Consider the following 22,780-nt stretch of genomic DNA (forward strand, 5'->3'; position numbering starts at 1 on the left):
GTCCTCTTTGGCATATATATACACATATATATGTGTGTGTGTATATATATATGAATGCTGCTAATGAACATTCGTGTTCAAGATTTTATGTGAACATGTTTTCATTTCTGAAGGGTGTATACACCTAAGACTGAAATTGCGGGTCATGTGGTAATTCCACGTTTTACTTTGAGAGATTGCCAAACTTTTCCAAAGGACCATCCCTAGTTTCTATTCCCACTAGCAGCGTATAGGGGTTCTGATTTCTCCACATCCTCCCCAGTACTTGTCTCATTTTAATTATGGCCACCCTGTGGATATGAAATGGTATCTCACTGTAGTTTCAATTTGTATTTCCATGTGCTTACTGTTCATTTGTATATCTTTAGAGAAATATCCAGATTCTTTGCCCATTTGAGAATTGGATTGTCTTTTAATTGTTAAGTTGTGAAAGTTGATGCCCGTACAAATCCCTTTCCTCCCATTCTGTGGATTGTCTTTATACCCACTTGTTGGAATTGTTTACAGCACAAAGGTTTTCGTTTTGAAAACTTTCGTAGTTCATCCAGCTTATGCTTTTGGCGTCCTAAGAAACGATTGCCTGGCCCAGTATGATGAAGAGTCGCTCCTGGGTTTTTTGTGTTTGGTTGGTTTTTGTTTTTGTTTTTGAGATGGAGTCTCCCTCTGTCGCCCAGGCTGGAGGTGCAGTGGCACGATCTCAGCTCACTGCAATTTTCGTCTCCCAGGTTCAAGCAATTCTCTTGCCTCAGCCTCCCAAGTAGCTGGGATTACAGGTGTGAGCCACCGTACCTGGCCCTTTCTCCTGTTTTTTCATAGGAGTTTTATATTATAGGTCTGTGATGCATTTTCAGTTAATGTGTGCCCTTGTTACTGGTGGACGGTATCTGAGTCACGTGGCACTAAAATATGTAAGTGGGAAGGAATCTATATGGGTCTGCAGCAACCTCAGTTCCTGCCTCCTCAGAAGAAAGAATTCCACTGAGGGGCATAAGGCAGAAGGAGAGACTGAGGCAAGTTTTAGAGCAGGAGTAAAAGTTTATTAAAAAGCTCTACAGCATAAATGAAAGGAAGGAAAGTACACTTGGAAGAGGACCAAGCAGGTGACCTGAAAGACAAGTACACAGTTTGACCTTTTGACCTGAGGTCTTACACATTGGCATACTTCTGGGGTCTTGCATCCCTTCTCCCCTGATTCTTCTCTTGGGGGGCCTGTCTGCATGGACAGTGGCCTGCCAGCACTTGGGAGGGGAGTGTGCACACTGCGTTTCCTGGAGTTGTACCCATGCTCACTGGAGGCCTTCTTCCCTTACCAGTCCAGTGTCCTTGGAGGATCACATGTCAGTTCAACTCCGCAATTTGTGTAAGCCCACTTGCGCAGCTCCTGAGATCTTACCGAGAAGCTGATCACCAGTTTCAGGTTTTCTCTCTCTTTTGGGAGACGGCCTTTCCCTGGCCCCGCTGGATCAATTATCATTTTAGAGGGAGCATAACAACCGCCTGACTGTCGCCTGATGGTTGCCTGAGGCTCCTGGCTGGAAGCGTGGCCCTCTCCTGCCCTGTACAGTCTGACTAGCTACCTGCTGTCACCCGCCTTCCCTTTTAAGGACTTTTCTGGAATATTGTCTGTGCCACCTGCTTTTATTCGCTGGCCAGAACTTAGTTACTGGCCATCCCGTGGTCTGTATAGGAGACTGGACAATGTGTATTTCAGGCATTGGGCGTCATGTGTAGCCGCCGGAATGCCTGTTCAGCCATGGTCCAGCCTGAACGAGCGGGCCTCTTGCTTCATCTTGCGGGGGAGCTGCTGCTTGACCGCGGTCACCCCAGCGGTCTGGCGGAGCCCTTAGCGCTCAGGGCCGCTCACGCCCCTCGGGGATCCGCCCCAAGGAGAGCGGTCCTGAGGACCTGCCGGGCCTTTACCCCCGCGGATTCTGGCTCTTCGCTGTTGCCCTTTGGAGAAGCAAAAGAAACGGTGCCCCTCGCGGTTTCTGCGTTTCCCCCGCGTTGCCAGCGTCCACTCGCGCCGCGCCCCTCGCCTGGAGCCGCCCCTCCCAAGGGCGATAACCCCGAGGGCAACGGCCGCGGGCGGCGCTGCGGTGGCAATGGCGGCGCCCCCTGCACCAGCCACCGAGGGGTCCCCGCAACCGGAGCCGCACGTCCGGGAGCCCGGCCCGGGGAGCGCCAGGCGAGGGCGAGAGGTGAGCGGGGTGGCGCGGGCCGGGAAGGGGCTGCGCCCCTGGGGAGCTCGAGGGCGTCGCCTCGTAGCCCCTTTTCCAGCTGGGTGCAGCTCGGCGGGGCTCGGCCCAAACCTGCCGGCTCAGGGGCTGCCCTCGCGGGGTTACACGGCTGGGAGCGGGGAGGCCGGGAGGTGCCGGCGCCGGATAGAAACTAGGACGGGAAGCCTAGCCCTAGCCAAGGAAACAGCTTGGGGATGCGTGGTCCCTGCTGTCCTGATTCCCGGCTTAGGGGTCTTGTCCGTGCCACCGCAGGTCCTGCCGGGGTCCCGAGCTCTGGGCAGGCAGGGCTTTCTGAAGCGCCTGGGGAGGCTGCGTCCTTCCCGACCTCAGGCAGCTGCTGTGGCCTCGGCCTCCCTCCCAGAACCTGGTCTCGCCGGGCACCAGGCTCCCCTTGGAGGCTGCCTCAGGGAAGGTCCTGGCCATGGGCTCCGACAAGAAGGGAGGAGGGCAGGTGGGAGCGGCGGGGTCTTCGGGGCCCCTTATCCGTTGCCTGATGCGCTGGGCCGTGCTGGCCAGCGGGGCTGTGCTGGACGGGGCAAGGGGCCTGGGGCTTCCTAGGTCTCACTGAGTGCGCCTGCTCCCTGCTAGTGCCCAGGGCGTTCTGTGGCCGCCCCTGACACCTCAGCCCCCAGCCTGGTTCAGGGCGTCCTACCAGGCACCTCGGAGCACAGGATTGCGTCCCACAAGAAAGTGAGGTGAGATGAAGGGGCTCTCCGGGGACTCTCACTTCCCAGGGAAACTTAGAAATTCGGGGTGAGATTAACAGCAAGAGGGAAACACTCGCATTGCCAGTGACGCGGCGTCGGCGTGGAATCCTCTCTGAGGGGTGGCAGCCCCGGTCGCTCCAGACACCGATGCGCAGAGGCCGAGGTGCCTGCCCTGGGTCACGCAGCTACAGACAGCAGCGCTGCGCCTCTCACCCGGAGCCGCCCCTCCCGAGGGGCTTCTCCTTGTACAGCTCACTGTCCAGCTGTGCAGGACTTTTATGGCTTTCAGTAAAACTGTCATCCTCGAGACGGCAAGACGGGACCATATTCCTGGCTTCACTTGGAAGTTATTTCTAAAGTTCGAAAAACTTGCTAGGCCCGTTTTGGGGGATACAAGAGTCCCCACTGGGGGAGAGGGAGACTGTCACGTTGAATTCTGCCTGTTCTTAAATTTTTCTGGAAGCTGAAATGATGTTCACACAAATGTCAGGAAAGAATCCTCCTGCCCCCAGTGTGGTTTTCCCCTGTGGGTAGGAAGAGTGTGCAAAGTGTGATAATCCCTTATCTGGGGAGACCTTCCCTTCACAAGAGCCTGCTGGGGTGTCCTGCAAGATGTGGAAACGAGTGAAGCCGTGTCATCTCCACTCCCTCCGGCCCCCAGCAAAGGATGAGAAAAGATGCCCAGCTTCTTCCAAAGAAACAGCACTTGACACAGGGTCTTCATGGCCAATTTCTTGCTTCAACAGATATATACTGAGCACCTACTGTATACCAAGCTTTTTTCTAGGTACTGGAAACACCATGATAAATAAAAGAGTTCATGCTCTCAGAGAGCTTACACTCGTGTAGGGAGAGGCAGGAACTAAATGAGAACATAGCAGGCGCTAAGTACAACTGAGAGAGGTGAGTGGTTAGGGAATGCCTCTTGAAGGAGGTGACATTTAAGCTGGTGATGTCAAACCAGAATGACAAGGAGTCACCTTCCAGGCAGAGGAATGGGAAGTGCAAAGGCCCTGAGGCAGCAACAGACTTGATGATTTTGAGGAATAGGAAGAAGCCCGGTGTGGCTGAAGGAGAGCTATTTGAGGTGAGGTGGGTAGGGGGCCAACTGGGTGGACTGCTTAGCCATGATCGGGACTTGGAGTTTTGTTCAAACTGCAATGGCATTGACTGAATACCATGGATCTGGAAACAAACAAAACACACACACACACACACACACATCACAAAAAAAACCCTGCAATAGCAAAGCCATCAGAGGGCTTTAATCAGAGAGGAGATGGGATCTGATTATTTATTTGTGACTGAGTGTCTGTTGCCCAGGCTGGAGTGCAGTGGCGCCAATCTCAGCTCACTGCAATATCTGCCTCCCAGGTTCAAGCGATTCTCTTGCCTCAGCCTCCTGAGTAGCTGGGATTACAGCCAGCCACTATGCCTGGCTAAGTTTTGTGTTTTTAGTAGAGATGGGGTTTCGTCATGTTGGGCAGGCTGGTCTTGAACTCCTGGGCTCAAGCGATCCACCTACCTCCGCCTCCCAAAGTGCTGGGTTTATAGGGATGGGCCACCGTGCAATTTACGTTATTACAAGAGCACTGGCTGCTGGGTGGTGTGGATTGTAGGGAGCAAGGGCAGACACAGAGAAGCCACTTAGGAGGCACTCACTGACAGACAAGAATTGGAAAGAAGAATCAAAGATAACTCCTAAGTTTGTGGCCTGAGCCCCTTAGGGGACCAGCGGTGCCATTTGCTAGGAGCTGGATTAGACAATGGGATAGCCATCAGGAGCTGTATGTAGACCATGCTAAGCTGAGACACCTGCCAGGCATCCCTGGAGGGCTGTGGGCAGGCAGGCTATGGGTAAATGAGCTACCGCCTCCTTTATTCATGAAACAACCTTGTGAAATTGGCAGGGATGTAGAATTTGACAGATGAGGAAAACAGGCTTGGAGAGATAATGTGATTTACTGAAGGTCACATAGAGGGGTAGGTGACAAAGGCAGGCTCAAGCCCAGGTCTCCTGACCTGCAGCTTACACAGCCGTGCTGACTCAGTAAATGACGGCGGCTTCAGCAGGAAGCCCAGGGTAAGATGTCCAGAAGAACGTGCCCCTGGAAATGTTTAGAGGTCATGGTTTCAGATCTTTTTTCTCTTCTGTCTCACTTCCTCTTAGGATGACATGGGGGCAAAATGGGGCTGAGAGGTTGCTGGAAAAGCCCTGAAGACATCACAGGGACTCAGGACGTGTACTGAAGTCATAGGGTGTGGGGACCTGTTTTGTGTCTGTTGGGAGGCTTAGTTCCTGTGTCTCCTCCAGGACAGCAGAGCCAGTCGCCTCTCATTCTGTACGAAGGTGTGCTATGGCATTGGTGGGGTCCCCAACCAGATAGCCTCTAGCGCCACAGCCTTTTACCTGCAGCTCTTCCTGCTTGATATAGCACAGGTAAGTGTGGGCAGCTGCCCAGTCTCTGCTGGCATCTTCCTTGGGGTCTGGTCCTTCCACCCCCACCTCTGCTTCTGCTCCCACCATCCTTGTAGGCATCGCTTCTGACTCAAGCTTAACAAAAAGCCAGAAGCTAATGAGGGCAAGGTCCTCAAGGATGTTTACTGCAGCCTGTTTGTAGTGGGAAAATGAGAAACAATGTGGATCCCCAACAATATAGAAGCAGTTGGCTAAGTAAGCTATGCCATAGCCACATAATAGACCAAGCCTGTCCAACCCACGGCGGGACGGCTTTGAGTGTGGTCCAACACAAATTTGTAAACTTTCTTAAAACATTATGAATTTTTTTGTGATTTTTTTTTTTTAGCTCATTAGCTATCATTAGTGTTAGTGTATTTTATGCGTTTATATGTGGCCCAAGACAATTCGTTTTTTTTTTTTTTTTTTTGAGACAGAGCCTCCCTCTGTCACCCAGGCTGGAGTGCAGTGGTGTGATCTCGGCTCACTGAAACCTCCGCCTCCCGGGTTCAAGCAATTCTCATGCCTCAGCCTCCCAAGTAGCTAGGATTACAGGTGCACACCACCACGATCGGCTACTTTTTTTTTTTTTTTTTTTTGAGACGGAGTCTCACTCTGTCACCCAAGCTGGAGTGCAATGGCACAATCTTGGCTCACTGCAACCTCCGCCTCCCGGGTTTAGCAATTCTCCTGCCTCAGCCTCCAGAGTAGCTGGGATTACAGCTGCATGCCACCATGCCTGGCTAATTTTTTGTATTTTTGGTAGAGACAGGGTTTCACCATGCTGGCCAGGTTGGTCTTCAACTCCTGACCTCGTGATCCACCTGCCTCAGCCTCCCAAAGTGCTGGGATTATAGGTGTAAACCACCATGCCCGGCCTACAGCTTATTTTTGTATTTTTAGTAAAGACAGGGTTTTGCCATGTTGGTCAGGCTGGTCTCAAACTCCTGGCCTCAGGTGATCCATCCACCACAGCTTCCCATAGTGCTGGGATTACAGGCATGAGCCACCGTGCCTCACCAAGACAATTCTTCTTCTAATGTGGCCCACAGAAGCCAACAGATTGGACTAACCTCACTATCAAATAGACTGTCATGCAGCCATTCAAAAGAATGATCTATACCAGTTGACTTACAGCGATTTCCATGACGCTCTGGTGAAAAAGAAAATTAGTTTTAGAGAAGAGTATATAAAATGATCCCATTTTAGCAAATCAAAGGCTCCATGTGTGTGTGTGGATGGATATGTACGTATATATGTATTTGTCCATGTTTAAAATGTGAGCATGGAGAAAATTCTAGAAGGATCTACACCAACTCGTTAATGTTGGCTACAGGAGGGAATGATGGAGAATGGAGGGTAAGTAAAACCCAATTTTTAAAATGAGGTATCCAGCCAAGCATGGTGGCTCACAGCTGTAATCCCAGCACTTTTCAAGGCTGAGGAGGGAGGATCACTTGAGATAAGGAGTTCAAGACCAGCCTGGCCAATATGGTGAAACCCCATCTCTACTAAATATACAAAAATTAGCCGGGCATGGTGGCACACACCTGTAGTCCCAGCTACTCGAGAGGCTGAGGCAGGACAATCGCTTGAACCCGGGAGGTGGAGGTTGCAGTGAGCCGAGATTGCACCACCACATTCCAGCCTGGTCAACAGAGCAAGTCTCCCTCTCAAAAACAAAACAAAACAAAAACCAACAATAAAAAAGTGAGGTATCCAGCCCAGTGTGGTGGCTCACACCTGTAATCCCAGCACTTTGGGAGGTCAAGGCGGGAGGACCATTTAAACTCAGGTATTCAAGACCAGCCTGGGCAACATCGCAAAACCCCACCTCCACAAAAAATTTAAAAATACAAAAATTAGCTGGGCATAGTGGCATGTGCCTGTGGTCCCAGCTACTTGGAAGGCTGAGGTGGAAGAATCACCTGAGCCCGAGAGGCGGTGGTTGCAGTGAGCTAAGACGGTGCCACTGCACTCCAGCCTGGGCAACAGAGAGAGGCCCTGTCTCAATTAAAAAATAATAATAATAAATGAAATGAGGTATCCACGAATGTTTAAGATGACACTCTGATATGATCCCATTTATATAAACTGATCAATCTCGGGCACACACGAAGAAGCCTATGAACGGCTGATCATCAAAACAATTCTGGCAGTTGTCTCGGGATGCTGGGATTTCAGATGAGCTTCTCTTAGTATTTTCCCACATTGTTTGAATGTTTTTCTAATTAGTGTATTATTTACATAGTCAGAAAAAACAATGAATCCTTTCCATTGTGAAACACAGTGTCCACCTCTGTCAGCCCAGAGGCACCCTCCTTGCTCTGAGCCAGCCCCAGATGAGGGCCCTGGAGTCCTCTCCGCAGTGGCGGAGTGTGCGGGGCGGCAGCATTCAGCTCCCTCCCCTGGGATCAGCGTCCTGGGGAAGGCTGAGGAGCCCCTGACACTGCGGCTCTGCCCCAGCCAGTCCTGGTTCCCAGGCCCCCCTCCTGATGGCAGGCAGGCCTGGATGGGCTCTCAGCTGCTGCCGGGCCTCAGCTCTTTATCCCCTCCCCTGTCTGTTTCAGATCCCTGCCGCCCAGGTGTCACTTGTTCTGTTTGGGGGAAAAGTGTCTGGGGCAGCTGCTGACCCTGTGGCTGGGTTCTTCATCAACAGGAGCCAGAGGACGGGGTCTGGACGGCTCATGCCTTGGTGAGCAACCGCTCAGTCCTTAGGATCCAGGCACCTGGTCCTGGCCCTCTGGTCGCTGTTTGTCACAGTCCTTTTTCTAGCAGAAACCCGCTGGGTGGTTAGGAAACAAGCCCGGATAATGTCGCAGTTGCACTGGGGACCGACTATGAGTGATAAGGAGTTCAGAGACACTCATGGGGACTCTCCCTCCCCAGATGGAATGGGGCTGGACGAAGCCTCCAAGACTCCCAGGCCTGGCCTGGGGCTCTGAGTGTGGGAAAGGTGGGATGGAGACCACGCGAGGCCTCACGGAGGAAGTACAACTCAGTGTCCCAGTGTCCACACAGGGAGTGCCACCAGCGGCACCGAGTGTGCAGCCGGAGCTCCCACGAGGAGTGGCCGCCCACTGCCTGCCTGGCCCATCGGCCACTTCTCCCCTGCTCTTGGCTCCCACCCAGGGAGCCTCAGCCTAGAGATTCTCAAGGGGCCGAGAAGGGGTGAGGTTCCTCCAGGCTGGGCCCTTCGTGTCCCCCCGTCCTGGTCCAGGGACCACTTCACCTTGGCTGTGCTTCCGCAGGGTGCTGGGCTGCACCCCCTTCATCGCCCTGGCCTACTTCTTCCTGTGGTTCCTGCCCCCCTTCACCAGCCTGCGAGGCCTCTGGTACACCACCTTCTACTGCCTGTTCCAGGGCCTGGCCACGGTAAGCAGGGCCCCTTCCTGGGCCTGTGCTCTGGCGAAGCCCATTGCTTGCCGTGGCCACTCTGAAGTGTGCTGTGGGGGCAGGGTCACTGCCCTCCCCACCCGCCTGTGCCTGGACCATGCCATTGGCTCTCGCTGGCCTTGCGCGGGGCTGGCTGCCCCCTCCTGCCTTTGGGCCCCTAGCTCCGACTTCAGGTGGCCAACTGGGATATGTCAGGTTGGCCTGTGGGTGCCGGGATGTGACACCCAGGATTGGGGAGGTTGCCAGCTGTCACCAGGCAAAGCTGGGGGCGATTCTAAGTTCTGCAGGCACCCCAGTTCTTCCAGGTACCCTACACAGCGCTCACCATGCTGCTGACCCCCTGCCCAAGGGAGCGCGACTCGGCCACTGCCTACCGTAAGTGCAGCCATGGGTTTCGGGTTCCGGGGAGGGAACTGCCCCTGGGACCCTACTCCCTCTCAGTCACCGTAAGCAGCGCTCTGTCTCCAGGGATGACTGTGGAGATGGCGGGAACACTGATGGGGGCCACTGTCCATGGGCTCATCGTGTCTGGTGCCCACAAACACCACAGGTGCGAGGCCACTGTGACCCCGGGGCCAGTCACCGTCTCCCCCAATGCGGTAAGTGCACTGGATGGCCAGGCCCCCCAACCTGGGGTCCCCTCTGCAAGGTCACCTCCTTCCTCTAGGACTGGTTCTCCTGCCCACACCGCTTTGCTGTCTTTTAGGGGACTCACTGCCCCCCCTCATTCCTTCCCTGCTCCTCCAGTTGAGCAGATGGCCCCCAAATCTAATGTCCTCTGCTAACCTGCCTCCTCCTGGGTTCCTTCTAGACGTAAAATAGAACAGACACTGGCCTGGCCACCTGGGCCACCTGCAGTGGAGGAGGCCGGCCCCAGAGGTGGGACGAGGGTGGGGAAAGCTGCAGGGCAGGCTAGGGGAGGGGCAGCAGAGGGGTCTGGTGTCCTCCTGGAGCCAAAGCCCTTCCTATGACCCGTGCTCCCTGCCCCAGCCCTGACCGGGGGGAGCCCCCAACCCCCAGTGTGAAATGGTGGAGAGGGGGAAGCTCCTTCCTTCCCTTTCACAGCAGGTCCCTCGAGCATTGAGCAGATACACCTCTATTTTATCCACCACATTTACCTTCTCTTTTTCTACTTCCCCCTCTTTCCTCAAGTAATGACATTATCATCCTCCAGCACTGTCCTCTTCTCCCCTCTCTCAACCCTCCAACCTATGACTGAATCCTGCCCATTTTTTAGGCCAAAAGTCTTCTGGGATGCATCCAGCCATCTTGTACCCCACTGCCATGCCCTGGCCCGTGCCACCAGCTCCCTCCCTACCCCACAACTGCTGCCTCCGCCTCCTACACGCATCCCTGCCTCCCGCCATCTCCCCTGTGCGGTCAGGTGCCCTTTGAAAGGAGTTTGAGCATGGGTGGCCCTCACTTTCAGGACTGGGCATGGGCCACCCTCCACAGCCTTCATGTAGGCCTCCCCTCTGTGTGCCCTATACCCTGCTGTCTTGGCCTTTTGTGCTTTTTTTTTTTTTTTTGAGACGGAATCTTATCTGTTGCCCAGGCTGGAGTGCAGGGGCGCAATCTCGGCTCACTGCAACCTCCGCCTCCCGGGTTCAGGCCATTCTCCTGCCTTAGCCTCCTGAGTAGCTGGGACTAAAGGCGCCCGCCACCACACCTGGCTAATTTTTGTATTTTTAGTAGAGATGGGGTTTTGCCACTTTGGCCAGGCTGGGTTTTGAACTCCTGACCTCAGGTGATCCGCCCACCTCGGCCTCCCAAAGTGCTAGGATTACAGGCGTGAGCCCCCACACCTGGCCTGTGCTTATTTTTAATATTTCAGATTTATACAAAGGCAGAGAGGCACAGATCTTAGTGTGGTCCCTGGACCAGCAGCATCAACTCCTGGGACCTTGTTAGAAAGGTAGATCCTCATGATTACAGGCGTGAGCCACTGCTGGGATCACAGTGGTGGCTCACGCCTGTAATCCCAGCACTTTGGGAGGCTGAGGCGGGCGGATCACGAGGTCAGGAGTTCCAGACCATTCTGGCCAACATAGTGAAATCCAGTCTCTACTAAAAATACACAAAAAATTAGCTGGGCGTGGTGGTGTGCGCCTGTAATCCCAGCTACTCGGGAGGCTGAGGCAGAAGAATCGCGTGAACCCAGGAGGTAGAGGTTGCAGTGAGCTGAGATTGCGCCACTGCGATCTGCCTAGGCGATAGAAAGAGACTCTTGTCTCAAAAAAAAAAAAAAAAAAAATCTCAAGACAGTAACAGCAGAGCATTGAACCCCAGGGGCAATGCTCTTCAGCACATGAGGCCCAGGGTGGCTGCACAGGACAAGCGCCCTGCCCCGCCCCCTCTCTCTGCTCCTCTCCCCAGAGGCAGCCTCTCCCGAACTGGCTCTGGCTGTCGCTCTTGTGCATGTGTTTATAGGCATTTTAATGCACACGTATTCTTCCCTGAATGACAGGTAGCACTGTCCTGCTTCCTATATATACAGAGGCAGGGTCTTACTCTGCTACCCAGGCTGGAGTGCAATGGTGCAATCACAGCTCACTGCAACCCCAACCTCCCAGACTCAAGCGATTCTCCCGCCTCAGCCTCCCTAGTAGCTGGGACTGCAGGTGCACACCACCACACCTGGGTAATTGTTGTATTTTCTTTGGTAGATACAGGGTTTCACCATGTTGCCCAGGCTGATCTTGAACTCCTGGGCTCAAGGGATCCACCTGCCTCAGCCTCCCAAAGAGCTGGAATGACAGGCATGAGCCACCATTCCCGGCCCTGCTTCCTATATTAATCTTTTTTTTTTTTTTTTTTTTTTTTGAGACGACGAGAGTCTCGCTCTGTTGCTCAGGCTGGAGTGCAGTGGTGTGATCTCGGCTCACTGCAACCTCTGCCTCCCCAGTTCAAGTGATTCTCTTGCCTCAGCATCCTGAGTAGCTACGATGACAGGCACCCACCACCACGCCCAGCTAAATGTTTGTATTTTTAGTAGAGATGGGGTCTATGTTGGCCAGGCTGGTCTGGAACTCCTGACCTCAAATAATCCACCCACCTTGGCCTCCCAAAGTGCTGGGATGACAAGCATGAGCCACCGCGCCTGGCCCTGCTTCCTCCGTTAATCTGAGTTACCATGTATCTCACCATGCTGTAACCGCCTGCTCCTGGATCTGTCTTCCTCCCCACACTGAGCCCTGTGGATGGACAGGGCTCACTTATTCATCACTGGAGCCTCGGGGCCTAGCATGCAGAAGGCAGCAGCAGTCAATGTTTGCTTCATAGAATGTGGGAGGGAGCACTCTGGCTCCTGGGGCATCAGTGTCCTCTTTGCCATGCAGGGAACACAGGGTCAGCAGGGGGGGTACGTGGAAGGAGCAGCCCGGGCCCGGAGAGTGTGCTGTCCTGTGGGGTGATTGGGAGGTGGGGACCCAATGTCCTGGGCTTGGGCTGTGCCTCCCTCCTCTCCATTTGGGAGGCAGTCCTGCCCCGCCCCTCAGGTGTCACCACCTCCAGGGGTTGAAGACATCACCCACCCCAGTCCTGTCCTGTCCCACAGGCCCGTCTCTACTACATTGCGGCCGCCGTGGTTGCGGTGACTTACCCCGTGTGCAGCAGTTTACTGTGCCTAGGGGTGAAGGAGCGGCCAGGTATGGGGTGTGGTGAGGAGGGAAGCAGAAGCTGGGGACAGGGCTTTGCTCGGGGGTGGGTTTTGGTTTTGAACTCTGCGAAGCCAAGGTGCCACCCTCCTGCATTGCAGACCCCTCCACCCCAGCCTCAGGCCCAGGCTTGAGTTTCCTGGCTGGGCTGGGCCTCACTACCCGGCACCCGCCCTACCTGAAGCTGGTGATCTCCTTCCTGTTCATCTCTGCTGCTGTTCAGGTACCTCTGGCCAGCTGCCCCCAACAGGCTTGGCGCTGGCCATGCAGACCTTGCTAGGTTCAGGGTGCAGTCTCAGCTTGAGTTTTACAGGGAGAAACCTATGGCTGGCACATGGCTCAGAGGGGCTGGTGCTGGGAGGGAGATCCCGGTAGGGCATGTGGGACTGGAGGGCCAGGGCCTGGGCACTAGGAGGCTGACAGTGTCCGGGTGATTTCCTCTCACATTACCGGAAGCGTAGTCAAGTCCACCTGATCACAGCTGTGCAGGTGATGAGGGTGGCCTAGGAGTGGTGTTTATCTCTGTGTTGGTGACAAGTGTCCTTTGTGGGGGAAGGGACTGTATGATGGTAGCAGCAAGTCAAAGTCCCAATGGAGAGGCCAGACTCGAGACCCTGTCCTTGCCCTTGACTTCTGAGCTCCTGCCATGCCCTGCACATACCCACTTCCTGTCCATCTCCTCAGGTGGAGCAGAGCTACCTGGTCCTGTTCTGTACACATGCCTCCCAGCTACACGACCACGTCCAGGGCCTGGTGCTAACCGTCCTGGTGAGGGGACCTGGGGTGGTGGAGGCTAGGTCACTTGGGGCCCTGAGTTGGGGACATGTGTGGCCAGAGTTCTGGTGGTCCACATTTTGGACTTTGCTTTGGTCTTGGTCACCCGCATTCCAGCAGAGGGTAGAATTGGGGCCAGGATTACAATGTTCATAGCCACTGGTTTGAATCGGGTGCAAGGCCAAGGCCAGGCATCCCATCTAAAAGCCAAGGCCTTGAGGTCCCGGGTGAAGGTGCTGGCAGCACGGCCCTGGCGTGATGACACTGTCTGCTCACAGGTCTCAGCCGTGCTGAGCACCCCGCTGTGGGAGTGGGTTCTCCAGCGCTTTGGGAAGAAGATGTCAGCCTTCGGGATCTCTGTGAGTGACGCAGGAATTAAGTGTTGGGAGTGGCTGGAGGGGAGAAGCGAGGGAGGTGACCGTGGTACCTGAGCCGGGGTGGATCTGTGTTCCCTTGAGTCTTCAAGGCCTAGCACAGGGCGAGGCACGGGGGTCATCAGTCAAGAGCCGTGTGTGAAGGAGCAGGCCCCGCGAAGTAGCAGGTGGCGGGACAGCTGGTGTGTGTGTCTCCCCAGGCGATGGTGCCCTTTGCGATCTTGCTGGCTGCTGTGCCCACAGCACCTGTGGCTTATGTCGTGGCCTTTGTATCTGGCGTGAGCATTGCTGTGTCCTTGCTGCTACCCTGGTAGGCTGGGTGTGGGGGCCTCATGTGTGTCCACAGTGGGTGTCGCCTCCTTCATGTCAACCTGCTGTCCCAGGTCCCCTGCACTCAGCCTGTGCAGGAGATGGAGGCCACCAGCTCTGTCCTCAGAGCCCTCCTGAGAGGATACCAGGCAGTAGGAATGGTGGGGGGCCCGGCAGGGGCCGGCGGGGGTACAAGCACACAGGCCATCTGCTTCTCTGGTGGCCAGTCTGGTCCTGGGCACAGAACTCAGGGATGAATCCACCTTGGCCTCTGTCGCCAGAGAGTTCACAGGCTGCTGGTGGCCAACGGGCTAGGAGGGCTAACTTGATGCCCCTGCCACAGGTCCATGCTGCCAGACGTGGTGGATGACTTTCAGCTGCAGCACCATCACGGGCCAGGCCTGGAGACCATCTTCTACTCCTCCTACGTCTTCTTCACCAAGCTGTCTGGTGCATGTGCCCTGGGCATCTCCACCCTCAGTCTGGAGTGAGTCCCAGGGTCAGGATACAGCAGAGGCACCAAGGACCAGTGGGCGGGAAGAGGGCAAAGCCCCCCACCTACCAAGCTCGGGGCACCCATGAGCCTGAGGGCTAAGCGCTGCTCTTTGGAGAGTGTGGGGAACCATTTCCCCATGTTTCTCCGCGCATGAGACTGAGAGGGCCAGCCTCCCCATTCTCCGTTTTCTCTAAACTCTCCCAGGTCAGCCTGTCTGTCCCCTTGACACTCCTCTCCTGATCTCGCCAGGAAATGAAGTCCACGTTTCAGGAGGGGATGGGGTGAGGTATCTGGGGCCCCTCCACTCAGGGTGCCAGGCTTAGCAGGCCCTGCCCTAATGGCTGGGTGATGTTTCTCCAGGTTCTCGGGGTACAAGGCAGGGGCCTGCAAGCAGGCAGAGGAGGTAGTGGTCACCCTCAAGGTCCTCATCGGTGCCGTGCCCACTTGCATGATCCTTGCTGGGCTCTGCATCCTCATGGTCGGCTCCACTCCAAAGACGCCCAGTCAGGACGCCTCCAGCCGGCTGAGCCTTCGGAGGTAAGCCCCGCATGTCCCCTGCACCCAGGGAGGCACAGTGTGCGCTGCTGGGGGAATGACTAACACCAGTCTGCAGACGTCCCTGCTGTCACACAGTCCTGCCTCTGGGACACTCTTTCCTTAGCTCAGGGTCACCCTTTTCTCCTGGATTTTCTTCTCTTACCCTGGCCACCCCTTCTCAGTCTTCTTCCTTTGATCACCTGGTAGACTGTGGTATGTGAGGGTTCCCTCCTTGACCTCCTATTGGTTTTGCTCTCCAAAGCCCCCTCAGTACCTCATCTGCTAGCCTGACCCAACTCAGGCACCCCTTGTGCCTGGTGACTGCTAGAGCTGCCCCTCCAGCCTGAGCTTCCCTCAACTTCCAGAGCCGCATATCGCTGGCATGCGTACATTTCCACCTAGTAGCCCACAAGCGTGGCACTCAGTCTCGATGAACCTCAACGGAACTGATCTTGTCCCCCCAGCTGGCTCCTCCTTCTGTGTCCCTGTCTTGGTGAATGGCATCATGGTTCCCCCTGGGGTGGAAGCCTGGGAGTCTTTGGCTCTTGCCTCCCACGGGCAATGCTGAGCAGGTCTCTGACTTGGTCCTTCCCCTACCAGAACACCGACCCCACTGATGGGGAGGATCTACTCACTGTCTGATCTTCTGGGGAGGCTATGGGAACCCTGAAGGCTGGGGCTGGCTGTTTTATTCCTTTTTGTATCCCAAGAGCCCAGCACAGAGCCTGAGGCTAAGCAGGTACTAAGGAATCACTGCTGCAGCATCACCACATCTGGCCCAGCAGATGTGCATGAGCACCCAATGTTCACCCACATAAAGTCCTCAAACATGCACACATCATGCAGGCCCACGCAGGACAGGCAGTGGGTGGTCCCATCATCAGCCACTCCCTGCCCAGGGTGACGGCCTCGGGCTCTGCAACAGAGAAATACCAAGGGCACACTTCCCAGTCAGGGAAGGCCAGACGGATGGGGAACTGCTTGATGGCACCTGGAGAACCAGGGTTGTAGCTTATTTACAGGACTTGGGAGGGGAGGAATTGAAGAGGAGTTGTTGGGAAGACAAGGAGCAGCCACCAAACCTTCCGCGGGTTTCTGCGGCAGGACAGAGGGGAGGGCCCACACCACTTCCATCCTTCTCCTTGGCTTCCTTCCTTTCCCACAGGAGGACCAGCTACAGCCTGGCGTAAAGCTTGAGAGGGGGACTGTGAATGGACACAGGAGCCAGCACCCTTGGGGTCTGACATCGCCCTCCTCCACCCTTCAGCACCTGGCCTGGCAGTTTAGCACTCAGTCTTTTTCCCTGGGATGTGGAGTCTTTGGCAACATGTCCTGAAGGGACTGGCCTGTGCTTCAGGACCCCACTTGGCACTTCTTGTCTGTTGCCTTCAGACTATCTCAGATAGACCTGTGTCCCTGACTAGGCCAGTAGCACCTGCCTCTAGAAAAAGGAGGCTCCTGCCCAACCTGGCTTGTGGACCCTGTGGGAGCCCCAGGCCCAACAACCTGCGTGGACAGCAAAGCTCCCTGACAGAAGGACAGACACAAGGACTCTTGTTTGTCCCAGGGCTCCAGTGGACATCTGCTGAGGACACAGAGAGGTGAGAGTCACCACATGAATGGGCAGAGTGTGGACAGGCAGACATGCCCAAGATGTATGATTAGGGAGACACAGACAGACCCAGGGAGGCCAACGGGCCCCAGGGAGAACGGGACAGCCGTGGGGATGGGACTGAGCAGGGCGGGCGCTGAGGTGCTCCTCAAGCCTCTCCCAGTTCCCAACCATTGACGCGACTGTTTCTATCAGGGTCAGAAATGGCTATCGAGCCAGCAAAGATCCAGCATTTTCACAAATAAAAGCTATTTGTGTGGAAAGATTTTTCTGAAATTTTATCTTACAAAAGCACGGGAACTACAGTTTTTTAGAGGCCATGTTTTCAGGGAAAGAAAGATCCACGGAGGTTTTTATTTTTTCAAAAAACAAATTCAAGGGTTGATCTGCTATTGAGTCTGTGTAGTGTGACTGTGGACAGCCCTCTCATCCCAACTGGAATCCCCAGAGGAGGGAAAGGGGAGAAAGCCTGGTGCCCTTGAACCTGGCTGCTCCCCCAGTCACACACCTCTGACTTGCATGTCCTTAGACCAGGGACACTATGTGGGAGCGGGGCGGGTTCCTCCTTCCCTTTGGAGGAGTCACAAAGTTAAGGCTCTAGAGTGGCTCAAAGCAGCAGGCCGCCGAGGTGGCTCATAGGGGCTGGGGCTGGGGAAGCCATGGGGGGTGTTATGCTCCAGCAAGTCCTGCCTGGAGAAGTCTGGCACCTAAACAGGGGGCCTGAGTGCAGACTCGCCCCTACATTCCACCCCAGCCCCCACCCCTGCCTCCTTCATGGGTTCAGCTCTCCTGAGCCCACAGCTAGGCCCCGTCCACTCAAGATCTTCAGCCGTCTCTGAGGAGCAATCCCCCTGAGGCCCAGAACTCAGGTTTGTCCTTAGATATGACGCAGTCCTCAGAGCTGAAAGCATCTCACTGCTTCCACAAACACAGTGGCAGAAGGAACCCGACCTCGCCGGGGGCGTGTGGGGTCTGACCCGGTCTTTCTGATGCCTCAACTCTCTGGCCCTTATGACACTGACATGAGTATCTGGTTCCTGAGGTCACAGGGCACCAGAGAAAGAGCTGGGCTCAGCTTCTCTGCACTGCCCTTTCTGACAGGAAGCTCTGCCTCCCCGTACTGTGCATGGACACAAACACACACACACAAGCAAGCACACATGCATGCTACTGAAAACAGGAGAGAACGTTTCTTAATGCTGGGATATCACGCGTCACGTGGAAACAGTACCCGGCAAGACAGAAGGCAATGTAGTTTCTACCATGTTATCATTTTATGTTATGCTTTGGCAACCTGGACAATGCAGGCAGGATCAGAAGCTTGTGCCAGATTGTCTGCTATCGATTATTTCCTGGCAGTGCAGTGGCAGGAAGCAGAGCTATATGGTGCAAAGGCAGCTGCAGGGGCCCTCTGCAGAGTCAGAACCTCCAGGAGTCAGGAGTTAAAGCCCAGAGACAGGAGCTATCATGGGCTCGGAGCTGGGCAGATGCCCTGAAAGGCATCATTCCATTTCTTCTTCACAGCAGCCCTGCTGAGCATTATTCTCATTCTCAGATGAGGAAACAGGCTTAGAGAGATTAAGCCACTTGCCCAAGTTCAGTTGCTGGTAGAAATGAGTCTTTTTGTGTTTGTTTGAAGCAGAGTCTTGCTCTGCTGCCCAGGCTAGAGTGCAGTGTCACAATCATAGCTCACTGGAGCCTTGAACTCCTGGGTTCAAGTGATTCTCCCACCTCAGCCTCCTGAGTAGCTGGGACTACAGTGCACACCACCACGCCCAACTAATTTTTCTTTTTTTTGTAGCAATGAGAGTCTCACTATGTTGCCTAGACTGGTCTTGAACTTCTGGGCTTAAGCAATCCTCCCCCTTTGGCCTCCCAAAATGCTGAGATTACAGGCGTGAGCCACCGCGCCTGGCCCATTTACCACTATAGCTCCTCAGAGCCCAGAAGTAAGTGTTCGATATGAATGTTTGCTGAATGAATGAGCAAATGTTCCTATCACCTTCATCCTAAAACAAACACCACCACCTTTTATTTGTTCCCTTAGCTTTCTGCTCTCCAAATAATCTGCTTTACTGTACTCCTCTCACCCCTCCCATTCCTGTCTCCTTTTCCTCACCTGCTATTCACTCCTTAACCAGTTAAACCTGGGCTTGGCTTCCAACACTGAGACAGTGCAGCCTGACAGGATGAACCCCAGCATCAAAGAAAAGGAGATGGTAATCTCCTTTTACCATGGTTGACTTACTCAACAAAACTGAGCTTCCACTTCTTTTTTTTTTTTTTTTTTGAGATGGAGTCTCACTCTGTTGCCCAGGCTGGAGTATAGTGGCACGGTTTCGGCTCACCACAACCTCCGCCTCCCAGGTTCAAGTGATTCTCCTGCCTCAGCCTCCAGAGTAGCTGGGATTACAGGCACCCGCCACCATGCCTGGCTAATTTTTTGTACTTTTAGTAGAGACAGGGTTTCACCATGTTGGCCAGGCTGGTCTTGAACTCCTGACCTCAGGTGATCTGCCTGTCTCGGCCTCCCAAAGTGCTGGGATTACAGGCATGAGCCACCATGCCCAGTTTCTTTTTTTTTTTTTTTTTTAACAAATGTATACACTATTACATAAACCTCAGGATGGCTATAAGAGAAGACGTGACCAAGTACCAGACCAAGGAAACCCTTAGTGACCAGTCAATTAATGCTGACAACTCCTTTTCAAAATTCTGTCTTGGGCTGGGTGCCGTGTAAGTGTGTGAGCCTTTGGGAGGTCAAGGCAGATGGATCATACGAGATCAGGAGTTTGAGACCAGCCTGGCCAATATGGTGAAACCCCGTCTCTACCAAAAATATAAAAATTAGCTGGGCATGGTGGCAGGAGTTTGTCATCCCAGCTACTCAGGAGGCTGAGGCAGAAGAATCGCTTGAACCAGGAAGGCAGAGGTTGTAGTGAGCTGAGATAACACCACTGCACTCCAACCTGGGCAATGGAGCCAGACCCTGTCTCAAAATAACAAAAAAAACCTGTCTTCCCCTGGACTGCATGACATCGCCCTCCTGGTTCTTCTGCAGCATCTCTGACCATTCATTTTCTGTCTTTTCCTTCACGTCTTTCTCCTTTGATGCTCCTTAGCCATCGTGGGCTTCTCAGGGCCACGTGATACCCACTCACTATCACCACCTATCCACTACTATAGACTCTTATTAACCCAGAGCTCTCTGCGGAGCTCCAGAGCCCCAGATCCAACTGCCTATCTCAGTGTTCAGGCAGTTAAAACATCATACATCCAAAATACATCACCTCTGCACACCTGCCTCCTGCATTTTCAATAAGTTACATCAGTGTTACTGAGCAAAACAGCTTGCTGCCTGATGCACACAGAGCCAATACTACGGCATCAGATTTTTGAGAGAAGAAAAGCCTTACTACAAATCAACCAACAAGCCAGGCATGGTGGCTCACACCTGTAATCCCAGAACTTTGAAAGGCCGAAGCGGGCGGATCACTTGAGCCCAGGAGTTTGAGACCAGCCTGGCCAACATGGTGAAACCCTGTCTCTACTAAGATACAAAAATTAGCCGGGCGTGGTGGCACACGCCTGTAATACTAGCTACCCGGGAGGCTGAGGCAAGTGAATTACTTGAACCTGGGAGGTGGAGGTTGCAGTGAGCTGAGATCATGCCACTGCACTCTGGCTTGGGCAACAGAGCAAGACTCCGTCTCAAATAAAAAACCAACCAACAAACAAAATCAACCAACAAGGAGACAGGAGTCCAGCTTGAATCTGTCCTTCCTGTGTTGGTCTTAAGGTAGCACTGATATCATATAAGGTTTAGACGGTGGGTTCTGGGATTAGCAGGTGATTGGTGGAAGGAAAGGGAGGTCTGGAACGTCTCCAGGGATGCACACTTGTCTCCCCTTGGGTCACATGTGCAAATTCGGGGGGAAGTTAGTATGAAATGTGGTGGAAATTCAGGCTGTGACATCAGTAAGCATGTTCTACGCAAACTCTAGTCAGCCAACTGATTTCAGCCAATTTTGTTATATTACAAGTGGAGAGAGTTTCAGCAAGCTGTTTCTTTTCTTTTTTGAGACAGTTTCACTCTGTCACCCAGGCTGGAGTGCAGTGGCGTGATCTGTTCACTGCAACCTCCACCTGCTGGGTTCAAACAATTCTCCTACCTCAGCCTCCCAAGTAGTTGGGAATACAGGCATAAGCCATCACACCCGGCTAATTTTTGTACTTTCAGTAGAGACAGGTTTCACCATGTCAGCCAGGCAACTCGGTCTCCCAAAGTGCTGGAATTACAGGTGTGAGCCACCGTGCCCTGCTCTATTTCTTTTCTTATCTGCCATCCTATAAGCTCAAGAATTCCTGCTGGTCACAGTTTCTTTAATCCTGTAGGGCACAGTTTCATCAGCATCTTTCCAATCTACCCAAAACCGAAGACTTGGTGTCTTCTTAGGTTCCTTTCTCCTTGATTAGCTCCAATTAACTCCACTGTCTCATCCCCGTATCTACTGAGTGTGGATTGAGCAAAGGAAGTCAAGGGCAGTCTATGGCCATACCACCCTGAATGCACCCGATCTCATCTGATCTCGGAAGCTAAGCAGGGTTGGGACTGGTTAGTACTTGGACAGGAGGAGGACAAGGGTTATGGTTTGTGGATTATCAAATGGTGAAAGTTATTTGACACTGGACAGAAAGTTGTAACACCAGATATGGATGGATGTGGCTCATTAACACATGGTGACCTGACATAGCTGCCTGCTATGTTTGAGGTGTAGGCATTTCTGTAGTCTATGGAACTCAGTTCAGCTGGGTACAGTTTTCTGTTACCTAGTGTTTGTGTGTGTGTTCTGTAGAGACAGGATCTCTCGCTTTGTTGCCCAGGCTGGTCTTAAACTCCTGGCCTCAGGTGATCCTACTGCCTCAGCCTCCTGAGTAGCTGGGATTACACACACAAGCCCCCGTTCCCAGCTCTAGTGTTTCTTAAGGACAAAACTGGTGTATAAGTAATAGGAAATTCACATTATGCTGTACTTGTTCTCTAATATCACAGCCATGTTAGAACAAATTTGGGTTTTCAAAGCAAACATAACTGAACAGAGTATATATGTGTATGTATATAAATATATACAAATCCTAAATGGTCCCTGTGACATAAGAAACATTTGGTCTCTGCCCCAGGTTCCTGGCACAGAGCTTCTAAAATGCTAGTAACTCCCTGAGTGGTAGGGGTGAGGGGAATATCTTTTGTTATACATAATAAGCACTTTTCAAACAGATCTGAGTTTATGCTAATGATGTGACTCGCAGAGGATGGGGGCTGGTTGCCAGAGAAACCAACCATGCGATTAGAAGGTTGAAACTTTCAGCCTTATCTCCCTACCGGGAGGGGACAGGGGCTGAAGACTGAGCTCATCATCAATGATTTCATCAATTGTGCCCATGAAATGGAGCCTCCACTTCACAACGAAGGGGTTCAGAGAGCTTCTAGGTTGGTGAACACATCCATGTGCCAGGACGTCTACCCCACTCCACGGGGACAGAAACTCCTGTGTATGGGACCCTTTTAGACTTCATCCTATATACCTCTTCATCTGGCTGTTCATTCTATAATAAACCAATAAATGTTAAGTAAAGTGTTTCTCTGTGTTCTATGCATTATAGGAAATTATCAAATCTGAGGAGGGTTTTGTGGGAATCCCCTATTTGCAGCCAAGTTGGAGAGAAGTATGTATCACCTGGAGACCCACTACTTGCACATTTGATGCACTTGTAGTCCCAGCTACTTGGGGGGCTAAGGTGGGAGGACTGCTTGAGGCCAGGAGGTTGAGGCTGCAGTGAGCTGTGACAGTGCCACTCACTCCAGCCTGGGCGACAGAGCAAGCCCCTGTCTCAAAAATAAAAATACCCACTACTGGTATCGGAAGTGGGGACCAGCCTGTTGGACTGCGCCCATAACCTACTGGGTCTGCACTCACTCTGGGTAGTGTCAGAATTGAATGAAATTGTAGGTACCCAGTTCAAGTCCACAGAGAACTGAAGAATCACTTGTTGTGGAAAACCCGCACATTTGATGTCAGAAGTGTTCTGTGGTTATAGAAAAAAAAATTTCTCCTTTTAGTCTCATATATATTAAGGGAATTAAATAAATATTTTAAAATATACCCACAAAGAAAACACCAGACCCAAATGATTTTTCCAAGTTCTAGCAAACTTTCAATCAA

General features: G+C 53.2%; 1 protein-coding gene across 3 annotated transcripts; it reads left to right on the forward strand.

The window, feature by feature from the left end:
• The first annotated feature begins 1,932 nt into the window (after positions 1 to 1,932).
• On the forward strand, positions 1,933 to 16,870 carry LOC105479830 (MFSD2 lysolipid transporter B, sphingolipid). 3 transcript variants are annotated; one of them, XM_071076284.1, is made up of 14 exons: positions 1,934 to 2,198; positions 5,259 to 5,384; positions 7,973 to 8,097; positions 8,654 to 8,777; positions 9,086 to 9,173; positions 9,267 to 9,397; positions 12,355 to 12,445; positions 12,556 to 12,677; positions 13,139 to 13,222; positions 13,507 to 13,587; positions 13,803 to 13,912; positions 14,255 to 14,398; positions 14,768 to 14,944; positions 16,110 to 16,870. In XM_071076284.1, the coding sequence occupies exons 1-14, from the start codon at positions 2,103 to 2,105 to the stop codon at positions 16,132 to 16,134; spliced, it is 1,524 nt and encodes a 507-aa protein (XP_070932385.1). In that variant the 5' UTR covers positions 1,934 to 2,102; the 3' UTR covers positions 16,135 to 16,870. The 3 variants fall into 3 exon arrangements, with proteins under 3 accessions (XP_070932386.1, XP_070932385.1, XP_011736459.2); XM_011738157.3 differs by having other exon boundaries at positions 1,935 to 2,198; positions 9,095 to 9,173; positions 16,110 to 16,869; XM_071076285.1 differs by lacking the exon at positions 13,139 to 13,222 and having other exon boundaries at positions 1,933 to 2,198.
• Positions 16,871 to 22,780: the final 5,910 nt, after the last annotated feature.

Source organism: Macaca nemestrina, chromosome 13 (assembly GCF_043159975.1).
Source record: "Macaca nemestrina isolate mMacNem1 chromosome 13, mMacNem.hap1, whole genome shotgun sequence".
Lineage (NCBI taxonomy): Eukaryota > Metazoa > Chordata > Mammalia > Primates > Cercopithecidae > Macaca > Macaca nemestrina.

Excerpts from the sequence above, each read along its gene's own strand:
- LOC105479830 (XM_071076284.1), top strand. The coding sequence starts at position 2,103 with ATGGCGGCGCCCCCTGCACCAGCCACCGAGGGGTCCCCGCAACCGGAG. Across the intron at positions 8,778-9,085 it reads TGTTCCAGGGCCTGGCCACG|GCACCCCAGTTCTTCCAGGT; the intron begins GTAAGCAGGGCC and ends TAAGTTCTGCAG. Across the intron at positions 12,446-12,555 it reads AGGGGTGAAGGAGCGGCCAG|ACCCCTCCACCCCAGCCTCA; the intron begins GTATGGGGTGTG and ends CCTGCATTGCAG.